Consider the following 22104-nt stretch of genomic DNA (forward strand, 5'->3'; position numbering starts at 1 on the left):
AGTCCAAGACTTGAAAAAATTTTTTAAAAAGCGTTAGAAAATAAAGATCAAAATAAAAAGTCTTACTTTTCAGCTGTAAATACAGCTAACTTTGCAATTTGTTTAAGATTGAGGAGAGATCTCCCCAGGTTCTAGTAGCTAACCTGGGAGCAGCCCAAGCAGGTGTCTTAGGCAGGTTCTCTAGAAGCAGAGCCTGACAAGGGGATTTAGATGCTTACAATTTATTGAGGAAGCACTCTTAGAAGAAGGAGTAAAGAAAGCAAGATAGGGCAGGGGAAGGAGCTGAGCAAGATAGTATTTCAGCTGAAGACTAGCTTCAGTCTGATCCCATGGGGAACTCTGGAACATAAATTATACCACTAAACTGGTGTCATTTAGAGGCAAATGTCCAATTTCTTGTAGTCTACCTGCTGCCTAGGGTTAGGGTAGAGGGTAATCTTCCAGGTGACATGGGTTCCACCGGCCAACAGCAATTCTTCAGAGAAAGGAGAACCTGTGAGTTTCTAGCAGCCAAAAGTCACAGTGGCTGGAGGATGGGGGAACCTGCTTGGAAAAGGGGTCTGGGTGGGAGCACCAATAGCATCCTCTTATAAGAAAGTATTTCTATTCTTAGTCAAACCAGAACATGCGGATTAACTTTTCTTCCACTGATCCTTATTTTGTAAGAACCAACAATAAGTCAGACTGGGCACTGGTTCCTAAAACAAAAACCCCAGTGCCAATACTTGAAAAATTCCTTAGCACCATGGATGGTCCATCTGTAGTTGGAAGGAAGGAACTAATTAGAACACTCCAAAACATGAGTAGATTTGTCCAACAATGTCTAAGATTCTGGAAACTTTAACAGTGTCAAAAGAAAATAATCTACTTCTTCTATTCCTTGGTCAAGGAGAAATACACTGTTCACTTCTGCAGACACTAAAGAAGTAGCAATATTAGATAATGTGGGCCAAGGGAGACAAGACCATTCTCCTGGAAAGCTTAGGAAGAAGACACACAGTGATGTGAAAGAAAGGGCAGGACCTTCTATTTCATGCTGTTTCACATCCATAGTGTATGAAGAAAAAAGTAGGTGCCAGAATGTTCTGAGAATTCATTTGCTCTCTCAAGTGCATATTGGTTGACAAATTCAGGGTTATTTGAGTGCTTGAAAACTTAAGAGCCAGAAATGAGCTCTGAGGTTATAAATTCAGTAAGCAATCCTTTCCCACTCTTCCCCATGCTCAATACCTTCTTTTCTAAGTTCATCAGATTTTTGTTCAAGCTTTTCAATGTCATCATCCAATCCGTCTGAAAATAAGAGAACCACCTAGGAAGTATTCAAAAAGAAAATTAAGTAAAAAAGAGGTCATCACAACCATAGACCAGCAGCAGATAAAGTAAAACCAGCTTACCTTTCCTCGAGCAGCTGATTTATTCTGAAACGCATCCCACAGAGAACTCAAGAGGTTTGTGTTAAGAAGAGATGGTCCTTTTACTGTTACATCCTTCAAGCTGTTCAGTATGTTTTCACTATAGATCTCAAACTTGGGTGAATATTTTTCCATGGCATTGGTCACTTGAAAAGCCACACTAACTTGAGTCTCTGTGCCCACCTCACAGCTTACCCCATTGAGGGAGCTAATGGCACGTAAGAGGTCTTGAAGGTAGGTTTCTATCCAAGGCTGACCTTCAATCAAAGTCTGCCCATGCTCATGAGTTGAGATGTCAAATCCCACCACAACGTCCACAAAACAATCTAGGGTTCAAAGGAAAAGTATCTTATTAGATCAACAAATACCTTTATTTAGTTTGTTTGCCATATTTGAATCAAGGTATTTGAAGTTCTTATTTTGATTCTAATTATAAAGTTGGAAAACAAGGAAGAACATGACTGAATAAAGGAAGAGGATTAGAATCACTCCTTTATAACCTGTAAAAGTATAAGTATAGAATTTTTTTTAAGCTGCTATAAATCTAGATGATTTTGTAACAAAGTCCTGAAAGACATCATTGTGGTCACTGAAAAAGCCATGCAAAATCATTTAAGTATCTAAAGTTATATGCCAGAGATGGCATTGCCTTCAGAGCTCAGGCACTCAGGAAGCTGAGGCCATTGCCATTTGGAGATTCGAGAAATACCTAGAGAGTTTTTGCATTTAGAGCGCTTTGCTTTTATCCGTATTAAAGCCAGGGACATGTTAAGCACTGGAGAAACTAGAAGGGACTTGATAATTTAAGCTGAGCCTCCTAAAGGGGAGATAATCAGGGAAGGATAAAATGATAGCTCACATGCATTCTTCTTTCCAGAACTTTTAAGTTTGGCTAAAAACTTTAAATTTTTCTAGCAAATTCGGTTGGATACAGACTCAGCAAATCCAGCAAATGTAAGCAGCTTGCTTGGTTTAAAAAAAAAAAGAAAAGAAATGCAGAGGGGGAGAAGACTATCTATTTTTAATTTGCTTTGTTCAGATAAACAGTTTTTCAAGATAGCTATTGTGTAGAAAAATGCCCCCCTACGCTACCTCCAGACACACTGGTCAGATATACATTTGCAAGTCTTTGAAATCAAAATGTCACTTTCAGATTTTAAAATAAGGGCCAGTAACTTGATTCATTTTTTCTCCCACTCCTTTGTACCCTGATTCATATTTAAAGAGAAAAGATTGGGTGAGGGAAAATAAATCTTTATCTGATAATCAACTTTCACCATGGCATTTAAGGTAAATCAATGTTACCAAAACATCTGAAAGGTGGGTTTTCTTTAGTTTTTATTTCTTGTTTTGCCATAGGTACTTTCTTAGACAAATCTCTTCTCTGATATTTGGAAAGGGAGATGAGGAAAAAGAAACTAGTCAGAAAGAAGCATCAGAGTAAGTCCTTTCCAAAATTCCTCTTGAATCAATCTCCTATCATTTCAATCTTGAGAATGAAAGTTTCACTCTGGGATAAACACGGTTTTAGCCCCTGAACAGAAAACCAGTAACCAAACTAGGTCACGGCCTTCAAGGAAAATAGTCTCTTTCGAAAAACAAACATCAGCAGAAATGCCAAAATATCATTGAGTGCTCTGGGGAACTGTCCCCTCTAAAAATTTAGTGTTTTAACTTTTTGTCTAGATTAGTAAATAAGTTCCTTGTGTTTATTTAACTAATTCAAACTGACAAATGTTTCCATAATAATGTGATCAAAGGAATGAATTTGAGGAACAAATCCAGAGTTGGCAGCCACATGTCTAAATGCAATTAGACTAGACCATATTAATCAAGGGGGCTTTCATGGAAGGAAGGGTCTTACCAATTCAGAGCCTTCAGAGCTAACAAGAGGCAGGGATGGTTTGGGAAGTGAGCAAGGGAGAAGGTGAACACTGGATGTCCAAGGAGAAATAATGAAGGATGAACCTACGATAGCAGGAGGGGGAAATCGAAAAGTGGCGATAAGCGCGGAGCAAATTGAGAAGGGAGCTCACAGCCCTGCTGTAGAGGGTGATAACAAGGAGAAGCAAAACTAGTGTTTTGAGCATTGGACTTGTCCTTACAAACCACAGTGTGGATGTCTGGATGGGGGGAGGTCTTTAAGGGGGAAGGCCCCACGTTCCATTTTAGTCATGGACAGGTCAAGACACTGCTACTGCTGGGTAACTTTTCACAAGTCTCCTAACCTTTCTGGGCATTAATTTTCCTGTTCATAAAATTGAGATTATATATTCCAAAATAAAAATAAAAACAGAAAAGAGTGGATTGGACTAAACAGGTAGTCTGACAGCTAAAATGCCAGACCTAAAAATGGATTTTAATTATCTGACTTATAAAGTCCATAATTAGAGTAGATGATGGCAGATTCCTAGTATTAAGAAATACCGTCAAGGGACACCTGGGTGGCTCAGTTGGTTAAGCGGCTGCCTTCGGCTCAGGTCATGATCCCAGTGTCCTGGGATCGAGTCCCACATCGGGCTCCTTGCTCAGCGGGGAGCCTGCTTCTCCCTCTCCCTCTGCCTCTGCCTACCACTCTGTCTGCCTGTGCTCGTTCGCTCTCTCTCTCTAACAAACAAATAAATTAAAAAAGAAATACCGTCAAGAAGGTAGGATAGATCAGTAAGATTAGAAAACAATTCTTAAATACTTTAAAGGGGAAAGTGGGGCTATTGGCAGTTATTGGTTAGGATAAGGGGGAAATTTGTTTGGGGCCTTTGAAAGAAGGGGTTTCTCAGATGAAAAAAGAACGATCTAGAAAATAGGTAGGGTAAGAGACCTGGTTTATGTATTTCCCAGATTTGCTACCTCCTCCCCACCCAATCCAGACCTGGACATTTATCCATTGGATAGACTCAGCTGCCACCATCATCTGGTCCCCTAAAAGTGTGCAGGGTGGTTGGGGGTGACCAGGCTTTGTCATGGCCTCATATCCTCAGGGCAAGAGGGCCATGATGACTCTGGTTCCCATATCCAACCCAACTGAACTCATGGGAAATCCGGCTCCTTCCACGACTTCCAGTCACAATTATCATTCACTGTGGATCCCATGTCTGGTTTCCCCAAAGGGCTGATAACACAACCCAGTAGGGTAGGAGAATTAACTCTCCGTGAGGGTAAACACTGATCAATGAGAGTCAGTAGCTGGGAGGAAACTGGCAGATAGGTCCTCTTCTTTATTCCCCCTGATGGACCCGTCTATGTGGTGGTGCTACGCACTTCCTTAGTGATATTCTACATGACTGATGCACCAATTTTGCTTTCTCAAGAAGCTGTAGCAAGCTTAGTAATATACCATCTTGTATGTATTTTTTCTCCTTTCCTGTAAGACTTCTCTTACACTCACTCATACTTCCCTGGGATTGCACTTTCAAAGTATTAGCACCTAAAGTATTAGCATATAAGCTTTGTTTTGAGCTCTATTTTCTAGAGAACCCAATTAAGACAGAAACCTAAGAGATCCTCGTCAAGGAAATTTGGGAATGACCATCTATTTTTGTCATTGTATTTCTCACATTCCTTGAATCAAATCCTTCCCCAGACTGCCTCTCACTTAACTCTCCTTTTTGATACATCTATCCACGATGATGCAAATGTTAAGAGGGACTGCTGATTCTTTTGCTACCTAATCATGGCTCAATGAAAAAGGCAGCATTTCTGTATCCCGAACACTCCGTGATAATCTCCTCTAGGTGGTCAGAATACCCACGCTCAGAGAAAAGTCAGGAAAATAAACATGAATGTAAGCAAATAATAAACATGAAGGTAAGAAAACAGACTTTGGAGTTTAGTTGCTTAAGAGAATTTGCTATATGTTAAGCCATTAAATTTGAATATAGCTCTGAACTGTTGCAAAAATATTAACATTCCTAAACCAGGGAACTCTTGGTAAATTGTCCTTCTGTGAACTAACCCCACGACTCCACATATTTGTATATTTATATGATCATTATAAGATATCCTCTGCAACACTCTATGGTAGTTACTAATAGTGTTCATATACCTACCATGCACTTCCCATTCATTATCTCATTTATCCTTACAAAACAGCCTAAGTAGAAGCTCTTCTAATATTCATTTTGCAGAAGAGGAAGCTATGACTTGGAACAGCCTGCCGAAGGTCTCAATTATTATTGCAGATCCCACACTTGGGATATCAGATCCAGGCTTGTCTGGAGTTCATATGCTCAACTACCTTAACCTTATTTTACCAATTCCTGGGAGGCTCGTGTTGATAGGTCATGCAGGTTACAAGTTTGCTTACTAGATTGTAGCATTAGAAGTCATAGCTCAGTAGCAAGTGGTTTCCTTAGTGGGAAGCAGCTTATGGGAACAATTTCAAGTTGCAAACTTATGAGGTCTTAAGCTCAGCTATTAATTAGTGAAGCACAACACTTAGACACTAGTCCTTTATAACATCAGCATAAGATAACCCAGACAACAACTGTATCAAGAAAATAGGCAGCTTAACTAAACAACCAAAAAATGGGTTGGTGTCAGACAGACCTAGGTTTCAAAATTTGTTATCTGGTACTTCCTGTAGGATCTGGGCCAGGTTACCAATATACCTTTGAACCCTAGTTTCTTCATTATAAGTGGGAATAGAAATACAAACCACATGGGGTTTTGAGAGGATTTAACCAGATGGTGCATTTAAAATGCTTAGAGCACCATGCTCGACCCCCTTCGTAGATGCTCAGGAAACACTGATTCTTAGTCACTTCCCTCATATCTCAATGCAGCTGACCATCCTTTCAAAACATTGAATCATAGTATACACTCAGAAAAACAGATGATTTAACTTCATAAATGGAGAAGAAAGGATAGTGACTTCTCCAAAGCTATGCCTATTTTAATAAGAAGCAAAGCTAGACATTTAGGTTCTAAGTCTGATTTGCTTTAAGTCATACCCAACTACTGGATTTCCTGGACTGGGGTGTGGGGGGGCGGTTGTAGTTTAAGAAGAACCGGTATGCTCTAGTACATCTGCATGTGCCTTTGGAGCTTTCTCAGTGTTCATTCCAGCCTCTTTAGGCCTCGGCCCCCAGCTCAGCTACAAAGTCCTCACATTCTTGTTTACTGTAGTAATAACTTCAAGTTTATCTTAATATAGAGTACTTCTGTTTATTTATTTTTACATTCATGACTATTTCCTTAAAGATAACTTACTACATGGGAGTGCATACTCCTGGTTTTCACTCTCCACATGGTTTTCTTTCAGTCTCTCGAGAAGAGACTAGATGGTCCCAAGATAATTTTCTGCGTAATAATTGGAAATGGGTATTTCATGTGAAACAGGAAATTAACATGGAAGGTTTGGCTAAGTCACCAGACATTCCAAAGTATGGGGATATCATGAAGCAGGGTTCATGAAGACAATAGTCCCTAATCAATGACAGGACTCTTAACCCTTAGCTTGTACATCAGGTCTTATAAAGGGTTTGAACCTAGAGTTTAGAAGAGTGTTTTGGGGGAGAGAACTGTTGATGTGTTGGGAGGTGTCTCACCTGCACATATACACATACGTAGAAGGAAAGGAGATAATTTCCTCTTTAAGTCAGGTAAGAGAAGCTTTAAGAGAGTACTCAGAGATGAGGCAAGCCTAGAAATTCTACAGAATGTGTCACAGGATGGCACACTGCTCTCTCCGCAAAAGAGAGGTGACCACACCAAGAGGTTATAACTTCTAGTATTTACCGGGGCTACTGATACGTAATTGTTTCCCCTGGAGCTGATATGCCCACATGAAAGAAGGAGCCACTGTGGACTCCTTTGATCTCCTGTCCAAAAAGGCTAACTGGAGGGCCAAAGAGATGGCGGCAGAATAAAGCTGAAGACATCACCAAATGCCCAGAGGGTGAGGAAGGCATAAGGGAACATCTGGAATTGAGACATGTTTACCTCTCTCAGAGGAACTATGGTTGAGAGATCCCATGACAAATGTGCTTTGGATAGGGGTAGAGGTGGTGGAGGGCAGGAGGGAAAGTCTTTGGAAGACCCATGAGTGGACCCAGATTTAGATATAGGCTATTGTCACAGAAAACCAATTCTTGACAAGCATCATCAAGTAAGGACTTTTGTGTGCTTCTTTAGCTCTTCTCTCTTCCCCAGCTTATTTTGGAGAAGCCAGAAAACATGGCTAACAAGAAGGTGGGGCCTGGGAGAAGGGGGTAGAAGTGACAGATGGGCAACAATGGGTAAAATGCCAACCATGTGGCGCTTCCTTTTCATGGCTGGTGAGCAGACTGTGGGAAGCTGGGAAAGTGGAATAACCTTGAATGAAGTTTTTAGTTTTAACGGTTACCCTTCGATGGATATACTAATCACCAAGAAAAGGTTCACTTATTTCCTGAAAGTGACTAGGGGCAAAGGAAGAGCTGGCCCCCATGAATAAATTTAATGGATCAGTGGTAGACAAAAATGAATAACTTTATGTTGACTAAGCATGACATCTGGGATGTAATTATAAAGATTAAATACGCATTTTCTCATTTAATCTTGACAATGATCTTTTGAACTAGGTGATGCTACTGCTCACATTTTATAGATGAGAAAATTAAACTTAGAGAAGTTAAGCAACTTGTCCAAGAAAAAAATGGCCATCAAATAAGGATGCGTAGCTAGGCTGTCTGTCTCCAGAGCTGCCTCCTAGCAACTAAATAGCTTTCCTTTTCCTGGTAAAAATCTAGAGTTTCTATTTACCATAGATAGTTACACAGAACCACAGTCAACCCATTGGGCACATCTACAAAAATAGAGAAAAAAAATAATCCTTCTTTCAAGATCTTTCCTTCCATCTGTTGGAAAATGTCAAAATAGACTAACTTTTAAGAAGGTATTTACTAACTTTTGCAGCAAAAAGTTTCATAATAAAAATCTAAATTCTCTGGGGCACCTGGTGGCTCAGTGGGTTAAGCCTCTGCCTTCAGCTCAGGTCATGGTCTCAGGGTCCTGGGATCGAGCCCCACATCGGGCTCTCTGCTCAGCAGGGAGCCTGCTTCCACCTCTCTCTCTCTCTGCCTGCCTCTCTGCCTACTTGTGATCTCTCTGTCAAATAAATAAATAACATTAAAAAAAAATCTAAATTCTCAAGGCTGTTCATTCTCTATACACCTGTACCACAGCCCTTGGCAGCCTGAAAGTCCTTTTTCCAGGCAACCAAAACCTGTCAAATAGTTTACTTCTTTGAGACATAGTCTCCAACTTCTGAAACCAATGCAATTGTAAACAATGGCCTCTTCCTTGTGCAACAGCATTCCCATTTGCAAAGGGGCATGCACTCTAGGGGGTGGGGGTAGGTGGGTGGTGTATGAGACCAAAGGCTCTCAGATGTCCTGTTTTTTTTCAGTCCACAAGTCATAAAAAAAATACTTGATGACTGTGAAAAGTTCAATCTGAAATCCAGAGGCGCAAATCTAAATTCTCCTACCAGACCCTGGGGATGTAAACAGAGCTGGAGGAAAATGTCAGCAAAGACAGGGAAGGAAAAAATATGAAGGACACATTAAATACTTACTGCTCTCACCCCCTGAGGTACAGATGTTTCGAACTATCCTTTTCTTGACCTTTGTCAGTTCATCAAAGTTATGGACCGTCAGTTTTTTATCTGCAGTCCCGGTGATCTGAATGAGCTGTTGATCATCCACATCTCCAATGCCCACAGAGTAAATGTCAATGCCTCTATGTCTCAGGTCTTCAGCAGCCTGGGCCACCTCATCTTGGGACTGGCCATCCGTGAGGACCAGCAACACCTGCGGGGTACCTGCATTTATCCGGCTGCCCATGTCTGGCCGGAAGTAATGCCCCACCTGCCGGAGTGCAGCACCAATGTGCGTGTATCCAAAGATCTGCTGGATGTTTTCGATCTGAAATGATATCTCCTTCTTGCCTATGAAATTTCCCAGTGGAAATTCTGGCCGATAGGTATGGCTGAACTGGGCAGCACCTATACGTACTCTGTTGACACTGACATCAAAGTCTTGAACAATAGATGCCAAGAATTCCTTCATCTTCTTGAAGTCATCTGGATGAATGCTATTTGAACCATCCATGAGAAACACAAGATCTACTTTTTCAATTTCACAATCTACAAAGAAGAGGAAAGGGAGTAACAACAACAAAAATCAGATTATTTTTTCTGAAACCTTGCAAGTGCAGATTATGTGCTTGTAGCTATATAGAAATGAGATTTGTGAAGACGGCTTCTTATCCTATGCCATCCAGTGGTCACATTAATGGAGAGGAAATAAAAACAGTCAGTTCATAAAGGCATAAACAACTCATGTATCCCTTTCTGCCTTTCTTGGGATTTCCATTTGGTCTTACACCATATTCTTTTCCAAGAGGCTAGAGAAATAAGAGTAGCACCATGGTAAACTCATTCTTACCTGCCATGTAGCCTTAACCCTTTCAGAAAGCCCAGTGCTAGTAGTAGCACAGCAAGAGAAAACAAAATAGCACACATCCACTTGGGGAATCAAAAAGACAGATGGTCTGTATGATTCACTTGGCCTCCCTGCCTAGGTGAGCCAATCAATACTTCCCTGATTATTATTAGGGCAAACTGAGGTTTTCAAATCATGCCTCCCAGTCTATATCTTGTCTGTTTTCCTCTTTTTCAGCTCCTTTTCTGGTGCATATAGGCAGAAATATGTACTTAATAAAAATATTTTTTGGCAATGCAATATAGTTTAGAGAGGCTTCCTTTGTATTAATACAACAAATACAAAACAAAAAGAATATGAAAGACCAGTGCCAATGAATGAGTTATGCTTGGAACATGCTCATGTGTGTTCCCTTAGCCTTCTGGTAAACATTATCATTTCCTTGAATTCCCCCAGAGATTTCACCATTGACTTGACTTAGTTAATTCTAGTTAGCCTAAGATTAAAGGTATCCGAGATTCCTGCAGTCAAGATAAGCAGGGAAGAGATAAAGAGAAATATGATAAATAGATCCCTTAGGAACCAGTTAACTCATTAAATTCCTGTTTCAAATAAGAGAGATAAAGCAGTTTTTTTTTTTTTAAAGCACATCCAAGGAGACCTTTATTTTTTTTTAACTTTATTTTTTCAGTGTTCCAAGATTCATTGTTTATGCACCACACCTGGTGCTCCATATAATATGTGCCCTCCTTAATACCCACCACCAGGCTCCCCCAACCCCCCATCCCCCTCCCCTCCAAAACCCTCAGTGTGTTTCTCAGAGTCCGCAGTCTCTCATGGTTCACCAAGGGAGACCTTTAATACAAAAATTCAAGGTCAACTTCTGCAGTAGGCTTAAAAGGACAAATCGAATTTTAGGCACTGGCCAACAGAAGCTAAGAATTCTCCCAGTTTTCAGTAAGACCCAGACAGATTTCATTAGTTTTATGAAAGAAATAGATAGGGTTAGATTAGGGTCTTCTAAGGAGGCAAGGCATAGGAAATCCAGAAGAGTCAAATAATTTTTTTTTAAAGATTTTATTTATTTATTTGACAGAGATCACAAGTAGGCAGAGAGGCAGGCAGAGAGAGGAGGAAGCAGGCTCCCTGCTGAGCAGAGAGCCCGATGCGGGGCTCGATCCCAGGACCTGAGCTGAAGGCAGAGGCTTTAACCCACTGAGCCACCCAGGCGCCCCCAGAAGAGTCAAATAATTTTTAAAAGGAACTATACCCAAGATGTTGGAACCCTGGATTAATAGCAATTCATCTAATAATACTTAGTATTTTTAACAAGACACCCTAAATAAAAAATACTAAGGAATTTTTAAAAAAAAGATTTTATTTATTTGACAGAGGAAAAGCACAAGCAGGCAGAACAGCAGGCAGAGGGAGAGGGAGAAGCAGGCTCCCTGCTGAGCAGAGAGCTAGATGTGGGGGTTGATCCCAGGACTCTGGGATCGTGACCAGAGCCGAAGGCAGATACTTACTGAGCCACCCAGATGCCCCAGGATTTTTTTTTTTTTTTAAATAGACCATAGTGTTCCTTTAAAAACAAGGTGTAGAGTGGCAGCTGAATAAGTGAATGAATGACCACATACACACATAAATGTGGCAATGTAATCCCTAGCCAATGAACCAGAAACGTCGGGCAAAGGAAGTCCACTGTGGTCTGCTCTAGAAACATCAGTCTGGAAGTGTGTTTTGTATTGGGCTCCATGTTTTAAACAAGCTTCTGTTGATAATAAGCAAAGGGACTGGGATCTTCCAGCCGGCAGGAGAGAAGACTGCTGGTTCTTAGGAAGACGTGGAATTAGATTTCTTGTGTGAAAAGCAGGAGGAAGAACTAGTGATTGGAAAGGACGGGTAAACAATTTTGTGTTCTGAGAAACAAAGCCTGCTCAAAAATGGTGAATCCCCCAGGATTAGAAGAGTTTAAGCAATGAGCAGCAAAGCAGTAGGAGGTATTCCTCTTTGGGGAGGAGGCCAAACCTGAGATTCTCTAACAATGGGTAGTTCTAGGACCATGGGTGCTTCTCCATTTCCTCTCTGGAGAACCTGCTTTGACGGGCTATTGTTTTGGTTTCTCCCTCACTTGGACCTCTGATGATAATTAAGACAAGTTTAATGGACAAAACTTACCTACTTTCGAAGAGTTACATACACTGGCTGACACATCTGAAAATATTCCCTTCAGGCCTCCAAACGTCTCCACAAAAAAGTACTTGTCACTCGATCCTGCCATGGCTAGCAGCTCCACAGGATTGGCACCAGCAATCCCCACGGCCAGGACAAGAATGCCTTTGTCCCTCAAGGCCTTGGCTGTGGCATTGAGCTTATCTGCATCATGGGATTCCCCATCAGTGATCACAATGAGGACTTGGGGGACCCCTTTCTGCAGACGGCTGCCCCTGGCTTCAGTGAACATGTGGTCTGAGAAGCCCAAGGCCTCGGCGGTGTAAGTGTTGCCCCCCATGGGCTGGTCCTTCTGGAGCACCGAAATCACCTCCCATTTTGTGCCAAGGTCACCCAGATAAAACAGCACCTCTGGGTCATCAGCATACTTCAGTGCCCCAAACCGGACCTGATTCTTGCCAACATCAGCTTTTTTCACCAAGTCAACCATAAAGTCTTTCATGATATTATATTCATCATGGTCAATGCTTCCAGAGCTGTCAATTACAAACACAACATCCAAAACTTCAATCCGCTTGCATTCTAAAAGAGGAAAAAGGAAAACCACACAAGATTAGCTTTGGAGATCATGGGAGACTCTTCTGCTCACATCTGTTTTTTTCCATTGCCAAGGTGTACTCCGCACGGGATCAAGCTGTACATGAGAATGTCCAGGGTAACAGGACAATACACATACGTTCATGCCGCCAGTATGTAGAAATAGTCAGGTAAGACTTAGGACAAGGCAGACATGAAGCTTACTGTAGGGGGAAGTAATCACAGGATCATAGGAATAAACACTTCAAATGCTTTGGACTAAAAAGGAAAAAATAGCATTCTGCAGAAATTCTCCTGTATAAATAGTTTCTTCAACATGTGCTTTCATTTACACAGATTCGTTGTGTTTTTTTTTTTTTTCTTTTTTTAAGCCCAGCATCGAGATTTTATTCTTAAGATAAACCTTTGGGAAATGACCACATGAAAATGAATTTGGCAACACTGTATATTTTTTCAGTTTTATGATAGCTCATTCTTCAAGGTTACATGTTCTCCCTTTTTAATTTTCCTGAACATTATCTCCTTTCATTGTTGGGTCTTATCCTAGAAATAAGCCCAATTCACACTTGGCCTCAGTAGTCCTGGCATGATATGCCTGTTCACTTTTCAAACTTTGGGTCAGTGGCATGAGAAAGTAAAGCAGGGAAGACCCCATTAATACTTAATCCATGTGTGTATAACATATTCTATCTAAAGGTACAGAGTTCCAAATTCCAACTCATTCATTCCGGAGAAGTAGAATGTCAGTTGGTTAATGATTTAGTCCATATGTAGCACAATCCCTCTAAGGGCCTTGGAAAGTTATGTTCCAAAAGTTAACTCATTGGTTCTGGAGAAATGGAATGCTAACAGAGTAGCCACCCTCCTAGAGGCTCACCCTATTTCCTTCCTCTGCCAGCCACCTGCTTGCTATATGGCAGAGCTGTTAAAAACTCAAGAGCCAATGTACTTACCCCACTGACTAGAGGCCACGTTGTACATAGCCATAAAGTGAATTCTCAAGAAAAGCCAGTGATGGGTATTGAGGAAGGCATGTGCTGTGCTGAACCCTGGGTGTTATACTTATCTAACAAATCACTGATCGCTGCATCAAGGACTAATTCTGTGCTATACAGGAGCTAACTGAACATAATAAAAAAAATAAGAAAAGAAAGGCTGGTTCCACAAAAGAAGACACTACATCTCTCTGGGTTTTTGCTGCCCTCAAAGCCTGCCTGGATTACCCAAGGGACTGAGCTGGGCGTTGAGAGGGGGGGCCAAGGGGGTGGATTCTCAGTGTTGGCACACTTTGAAGAGTTCAGATTTGTTCTGGGTAGAATTATCAGGAAACACAATTCAGGTGTATTTTCTACAGAACACAGACTACAATCACCAGAACTTCCAGTGGAAAATGAACAGAACTGTTCCTTGAAAATCATGGTTCCTCTTTCCTCAAAACTCCATTAAGATCCATGTCCTTCGGGGCGCCTGGGTGGCTCAGTGGGTTAAAGCCTCTGCCTTCAGCTCAGGTCCTGGGATGGAACCCCGCATCTGGCTCTCTGCTCAGCGGGGGGCCTGCTTCCTCCTCTCTCTGTCTGCCTCTCTGCCTACTTGTGATCTCTGTCTGCCAAATAAATAAATAAAATCTTTAAAAAAAAAAAAAAAAGATCCATGTCCTTCATAGAGATTTTTCAGAATGCCTCTGTCATCAGGCCCCATGGATCACAATGCAAATCTGTCCCTTCCCTTTGCTGAACTTGTTTCATCACTTGCATGACTCTGCGCTTTCATGGAAGGAGGATGGGGACTATACTATTTACTTCCTTTGAGGCATCCATGGTTCAAGTTCCCATACTATACTCCTCTTTTATAGGATTTAATATCACAGTGTTTATACCAACATCATCTCAGTTTATAGAAGTATTCATTTTCAAATATTGTAAAACAAACGTCTACGTTGGACATCAGGTCAAAGGGGAGCCACCTTGACCAGGTCATACTTTTTTTTTTTTTTTTTTTTAAATTTTATTTATTTATTTGACAGAGATCACAAGTAGACAGAGAGGCGGGCAGAGAGTAGACAGAGAGGCAGGCAGAGAGAGAGGGGGAAGCAGGCTCCCCTGCTGAGCAGGGAGCCCGATGTGGGACTCGATCCCAGGACCCTGAGATCATGACCCGAGCCGAAGGCAGCGGCTTAACCCACTGAGCCACCCAGGCGCCCCTCAGGTCATACTTTTGTACTGCTTGCCTCACATGGGGCCCAAGGACACAGGTTATAGGAGGCTGGCCCCCTGCCTCCAGGTGGACGGACTCTGTGGTATAATTCATGCTTAGGGTTCCCCAGGGGATCGGGCTGAAGCTATACTCTAGCTGAGACCACTTCGTTGCTTAGCGCTTAACATGTGCCCTATCCTGCATTCCTTGTACCTCTTCTGAAAATGCCTCTTCAATAAGTCACTTCCATAAGAACCCCTGACGCAGCTCCTGCTTCCAGGGAACCAGACCGAAGATATCGCCTTAGTGTTCTCTGTCTACAAATGAGAAACGATCTAGGCGGACCAAAATTGTTCTGTATAAATCCAACAGTTCTGTTGAGGAAAGGTACATTTTTTATATGTAGGTCAAACCCACTAGGATGAACATTTCAACTAAACACAAAGTTTGCAATGTTCAAATAGTCTACTTAATTCCAGACATAATGGCTGAAGTGGACATATGTTTGGATAATCCTGCTAGTGCATACACCCACACCTACCTTCCCGGGGGCTGCATATTCCAAAAACAAGATCATCTTCAATGTGTTGCAGAATATCAAAGTTCTCAACATAAAATACCATCTCGGGCCTCCCGCTGATTTCCTCGAGCTGGGTGACATTGGAACCAAATACCCCCACTGAGTAGATAATTATGCCTTCTTGTCGAAGTGCTACTGCTGGGTCCTTGACTACGTCCTGAGCTTCACCGTCAGTAATGAGGATGAGAAACCTCCTGACATTGGGCCGGGCCCCCTTAGCAGGGCTGAAGTACTGAGACACAAAGGTCAGGGCACTACCGGTCAATGTCGTTTCTCCAATGTGAGTCATCCGGTCTATTGCATCTGAAATTTCGTTTTGGTACATATATCTGTTGAGCTGAAATTCCTCCTTATTGACGTCGCTGAACTGGACTACGCCGATTTGTACCCGATCTGCCCCAATCTGAGATTTGCTCACCAGGTTTTTCATAAATGTTTTCATTTTGATGAAGTTTTCAAGTCCTATACTGCCAGAACTGTCCACCAGAAACATGATGTCTGCTTTCATCTCTTTGCAGGCTGTAGGGGAGAAGGCAAGACACTTATTCAAGGTAGCTTCAGGTAAAAAGGTTAAGGGTAAACAGGAAAATCCAAAAGACAAATAATTCTATATTGAAGTTAAGTGTGAGCTTGGTAAGGATTGCTAGCAAGTAAATAAAGCACTGAAGGCAATAAAAGTGAGACTACTCTATTTGTTATTTGATATTAATATATGATTCAGGATGTCTTAACTTGAGCACTGTTGACAATTTGGGCTGGATCATTTTTATTGTGGAGAGCATTCCTACAGTATCCTGTAATGCATGGACACTTAGCAGTATCCCGACCTCTACCTGTTAAATGTCAGGAGCATCTATTGTCATTCATAGTCATTATTAACTACGTCATCATCATAACATTCATAACTATGTCTGTCATTCAGCTATGACAACCAAAAATTTCTCTAGATATTGCAAGTATCCCCCAAGGGGCAAAAATCACCCCCAGCTGAAGACCACTGATACAGTTGTAAAAGGTCATAAAAGTTTTATTAAAAAGCAATTTAAATAACCTGAGCTACTCCTTCAAAATCAGAAATCATTTGCGGTGTCTAATTATAGGTATATCCCAGCAGGGATTTGTGGGAAGAGGCTAACTGATATTTACTAGGGAGAACGCCTCCAAACATCTTTCGTATGCTTCTGATATTAATTAGACCAACACTATAATGGGCTCCTAGTTTTTCTCTGGAGAACAAATGTAGCTACACAAGTCAACAAACCTTGACTTAGTAATTTATGCTATTTCTCTAAGCCTGGGATGTCATACTGCAAGAAAGTAATTTAGGAGCTGAAATCAAAAGACGAAGCCACCATGTCCCCTACCTTCTTCAGCACAGATTTCTTGAACAACTTGGTTTCTTATGTCTTTCAAAGCATCGAAGTCATGCACATAGTATACCCTCTTTTCCTCGCCTGCAATTTCTCGCAGCTGTGTTTGGTTGGCCTCCTTGACCCCAATGGCATAAACACGAATGAGCTCTTCTCTCAGTCTGTTCGCAGGCTCCAAGATGCTATCCTTGGACATGCCATTGGTCAGGACAACAAGATGACAGGGCACTCGGTTTCCTCTCTGCTTCTTCGCTTTTTGCAAGAGCCCTAGTGTGAAATTCAGGGCTGCACCCGTGTTTGTGTTCCCACCCATCTGCCGGATGTTCTCGATGGCCTTTCCCAAGTCATGCTTGTTAGTGTATTTATTGATCTCAAATTCCAAGTCCCAGCTGTCAGCGTACTGGACAGCCCCAACCCGCACCTTTTGGGGAGCGATGTTGAACATCCCTACCACCTCGGACAGGAAGGTCTTCATTTCGTGGAAGTCTGTGGCCTGGGTGCTTCCAGAACCATCGATGAGCAGGTAAATGTCTGCTTCTTCAGTATCCACACAACCTAAAATGGAACCGTACAGTTGGTTGTGGCCCAGAGGCAAGTGTGAAGAAGGACTGGGAATAGATGGGAAGCAGAACAATGGAAGAGTCTTCAGACAGAAAAATGGAAAAGAGCTTCTAGGCATAAAAGATACTGCTAGCCTAATGTAGGGAAAGCATAGCATTACTGGGGCCAAATGAATTGCTTCTGACAGTTTAAGACTATTTGAATAGTTCTCTGCCATGAATTAGAGCAAATCTGGATACAATAGAAGATGAGAAAGAAAACCTGAAGAGGACTTTTACAAGTCACTTTCCCCATTAGCGAATAACTGCTTAGCAAGCAGGCAAGTGGTATGCTGGGAAACAGAAGGTCTTTAATGGGATATTGTGGACCAAGGAGTTCTCTTTTTTGAAAACTTGAACACACTATGGACTCCCCATCTACTCCTAGCCAGTTCACAACCTAGAGGTATTGTCAGTGGCCTTATTTGCATAGAACAAGAACACTTTGATAGTAAACATGCTAGAACTATTTGTTGATGTCTACATATATGGGCACACATCAATTACATAGTACGCACGTGTATATATGAAATATTTAAAATGCATCACTCTCCGTCTCTCCAAGCTCACGGATAGCAGAATAGCCCCTCACAGCAAACCACTCTGTCCTCAAACCAAATTGTGCTTCCAGTTTCTTTTCCAAGTTGGAATTCGAGGATGGTGGGAGAAAAGGAGAGAAAAGTTCAAAAAGAAAACAGTATAGGAAAGAGCAGGGGAACAGGAGAGGCAAAGGAGAAAATGGAAAAAGGAAAAGGCAGTCGTGTAACAAAGGATGACATTCTGGGATGTTTAGAAGTCATGGAGAATCCTGGTAAAGCTGCACACAAGACCACATAAAAAAGGAAATCCCTCCTCCCCATCCCAGGACCTCAACGGCTTCCCTTCTCCCTCAGGTTACACTTCGTATGAGTAAGCGAAGGTAAGGAGTCGGGAACTTATTCTCCCTATCCACAGCACCCCCTGCCAACCCCTCCTCTATTTAGGATACCTGAGCGTCGGGAGAAAAGAAAAAGGCTCTGAATCACCCTTCTCTCAGCTAAGGACTTTACCGGATTTGAGAGTTTCCGTGCGTTCTGAGAAAACAGAGACGGTGTGCGTGATCTGGTTCCGCAGCTTCTTCAGAAACGTCTGGTTGTGAGCAGCCAGGTCGGAGAAGGTTTTCAGTTTGGACACGTGCTGCTCGGCGGGGTGAGAGGCGATCTTTTCCAGCTGGCTGTCGCTGGCCCCCTCGATGCCCATGGTGAAGATGGTCACGCCCTCGCGCCGGAGGTTAACGGCTGCCTTGGTCACGTTATCCTCTGAGGGTCTGTGGGTCACCAGCACGGCGATCTGGGGCACCCCCTGATTCTTCCGACTGCCGTTGCGTGCACTGAACACTTCCTTCCTGATCTTTCTGATGGCAGCTCCTGTGTGAGCCTTCCCAGCCCGGGGAGAGAGGTTCTGTATATTCTGGAGAACCTCTGACTTATTTACGCCCCTGCTGAGTGAATTTATCACCTTCGTCTCGTTGCTGTAGGTCACCAGGCCAACCCTCATGCAGTTTTCCTTTATGTCAAGAGCAGATACGCTCTCTTCCAGGAATTCCTTGAGGTAGTCAAAGTTCTCCTGGCTGCCATTGACAGACACATCTAACAGGAACACCACGTCAGCCACAGACGGGCCTTGGCAAACTGTATGGACAAAGAAAGAACAGGCACAAATTCAGCTGGAGACCTGGCATCCCTGCTCAGCATTATAAGGCACGGAGAACATCTACCAGAACCTGGTTGCACACTTAAAAGAAAGAATGCCATGCGCAAAAGGATCGTGAAGCTGAGATCACAAGGTCCTAGATTCAAATCCTGGATCAAAGCTCAACTCCCAGCTTTAATTTCCTTATCTGTGAAAACAGCATTTATCTCAGGAAATTGTGATGGAGAGCACATGTGATGACGTGCTTAGCATGCAGCCCCATACATAAAATTCGCTCCGTGAACAGCTGCTACTGTGATCGTAATTAAAATATCACTAAAGTCAATAGGTAGAGTCCAGATGTTCCTAAGGTATTGTAATGGACTAGAAATTGCACTTTGCATTATTTTATTTGGGAAAGAATTTAATAAGAGGATTCGTGTTTTCCTAGAATAAACAAGAAAAGCATTCTCCGTTATCAATAGACAATTCTACTGTCTCGTTCAAACAGATCTACCTGGCAATAATATGAGTTTCCTATGTTACTTACTGACACTTGTACAGTTGGAGAAAATTGTTTTTTACTGGCTTTCTCCTGCCCCTCATTTGAATGAGGTTCATAAACACCTGGTCATCCTTGTTAATACAAGAAGACAGACCTGGACAGCAGGTTGGAGTTGGGGCAGAACACAGGGAAGCTCGGCCAGAGAAGAGCTGCAGAAGGGAGGCAGTATGTGGTTGTCCGACCGAGGGCCTGGGGAATCCAGGGGCCTAATCTACCCGATTTCCAATTGCAGCCTGGAGTGGGGTCAGGCCATGTCACCTCAAATGATCCCTGCAAGCTTTTCTCAGCAGAAGCAGGGGTTTGGCCTACCTGAAGTTGTTTCTAGCCCTAGCATTCTGAGATTGCATTATGTGGTTTCAGCAGGCAAGGATTTAAGAACAAATTTACCTTTCAAATGAACCAGTAATAAGACTACATAGCAACAGAAGCCCAGGCTTTGGAGGAAAGGGGTGTTCATCCTTACAATCCTCTCTCCATATTGATTTTTCAAAAGCATTTAATCATCATTCCTATACGTGTGCCCTAAACCCACCTTCCACAAGAATGTCATCCGCTGCTCCATCCCTGTACTGGGTGGCTTCCTTGATGATCTGCGTCATGTTTTGGGAAAACGCGCCAAGGTCCCTGACCGACCGGAGGTTGAAATGAAACTGAGCCGTGGCCATGGCCTTCAGCTGCTCCTCGGAAGCACCCTGCAGCCCCACGGACACGATTCTCACCCCGTCTTCCCGCAGGGCTTTGGAGGCCTCTTCCACGTCATCCTCGGACTCCGCGGAAGCCAGGACCACCAGAATCGGGGGAAACTGCTTCTTGTCCCTCCCGCCGGCCTGCGCGGAGAAGTAGGTCCTGCGCGCCTCCCGGAGCGCCTGGCCGATGCGCAGGGAGCCGCCCATGAAGCCGAAGTTCTTCTTGAGGTGGTTCAGCATGGGGTTCCTGCTCCTGAAGGTGCTCAGCTGGAACTCGTTGTGGAACTGGTCGCTGTACTGGGCCAGGGCCACGCGGTACTTGTGGGCCTCTATGGGCAGACTGCTGATCATCTTGTTGATGAACGCTTTCACAAAGGGGAAGGACTTAGTTCCCAGGTGATCCGAGCTGTCCACCAGAAACACCACATCTGCATACTCAGGGCCTACAAAACCAGAAACATAGAAACAAAGCAAAAATTTTAGAAATTACCACCCTGTTTAATGCCAACCATTTGTAGAAAAACCTACTTTCTTTTATTTGTATTTTTAATACTTTTCCAATGAACTGGAAATAATAATCTGAAATTACACATTCTCCCAAGAAAAGAAATCTATTTCTTGGGCTGATTCCTTCCATATACCCTTTTATTTAAACTCATCACAAATTAAGCATCAATTTTATATGGAATTAATTAGATAAATTTAGAGAAGTAAAAAAAATCCTGGGTTTTTATACATTTAGTGACTGATTCATTCCTCTCCCCTTTTTTTGCTTTCAGAATTTGCTCTCCATTTATATCAAGAGAATAAAAATTTTAAATGAGAATCACATTGCTTTGAATTTGTTAGAATGGAGAAATCTGAATGGTACTCTTTCATTGTAATTCTTCTTTTAGCAAGGCAACAGGGATCTGATTAACTTATACACATAGTAGTTTTGTATTCCCAAGTGTTAAATTGATGAAGTTTAAAAAATACCTAACAATCACAAAAATGTGGCAAATTTAAAGTTCTTTATAATATTTTTTGATGAACCACAGGAATGGGCATTATTGTTGGTGGATTTCTTCTTATGTAAGTAAAACTTGATAGAAACTAGAATGCCTTAAGCTAGGAAAGGGATTATGGTTTTAGTTCCCATTAAAAACATAATTTTTATATAGGGATATAATACTTCATTGAACTTTTAAGGCTTCATTCAATGTCAGGTTCAATGTTAGCTATATAGAATTAGATTTTTATGTGATAGGGAATCACTGGGTTTAAGCACAAAATGTTGTTTACTAGTGATCTGCTGGTTTGAATTCAGAGTTCTCACCACTTTGGTAGAAGATCCATTTCCTGTCTGGGGAAGGGAAGGGAAGGGAAGGTCTATCTGATGGTGCAGATTTAAGAAAATATGGTGAAATGGAACAAAGAACAGGAGTCCTGACTTTGTTATCAGCTAACTCCACCTGCTCTGTCAAACTAACATACTTGGGCCTCTGGTTCCTCACCTTTAAAATGAGTGGATTCAACTAGGAAATACCTACAGTCCTTCCTCACTCAGATTCTGATGAACTGAAGTGGTTACCAGATAAATTCTAATCAAATTAAAATAACATCATCCTCTTCCTGTCTACAATTGCTAGGAAACCAGCATCGGCAACCCCACCCCCCCACCGCCCCCGCGTGTGATTCTGTTCCCTTGACAGCAGTCTGACCAAGGCACAGAGGATAATATTCTTTCCTAGCTTCTGAAGAATCTAATTTCAACCAGTTTGAGACTCCTCAGATGACCATATAGCCAGCAGTGACTTGAGGGGAAGAAATAAGTGAGGGTGAATTAACATTGTC

The 22104-nt window shown here is 42.3% G+C and overlaps 1 protein-coding gene across 2 annotated transcripts in view; it reads right to left on the reverse strand.

The window, feature by feature from the left end:
• Positions 1-22104, reverse strand: part of COL6A6 (collagen type VI alpha 6 chain) — a gene marked incomplete at its 5' end in the record, with an annotated part of 108271 nt that overhangs the window by 85256 nt on the left and 911 nt on the right. For both annotated transcript variants that reach the window (XM_080824285.1, XM_080824286.1), the window contains 8 exons: positions 1231-1309; positions 1395-1738; positions 8968-9537; positions 12014-12589; positions 15339-15896; positions 16742-17302; positions 18396-19016; positions 20115-20711. In XM_080824285.1, coding sequence (XP_080680411.1) covers positions 1231-1309; positions 1395-1738; positions 8968-9537; positions 12014-12589; positions 15339-15896; positions 16742-17302; positions 18396-19016; positions 20115-20711 — 3906 coding nt within the window. The remainder of the gene's footprint in view (positions 1-1230; positions 1310-1394; positions 1739-8967; positions 9538-12013; positions 12590-15338; positions 15897-16741; positions 17303-18395; positions 19017-20114; positions 20712-22104) is intronic.

The sequence above is a fragment of the Martes martes genome, assembly GCF_963455335.1.
Source record: "Martes martes genome assembly, chromosome: 1".
Taxonomy (NCBI): Eukaryota; Metazoa; Chordata; class Mammalia; order Carnivora; family Mustelidae; genus Martes; species Martes martes.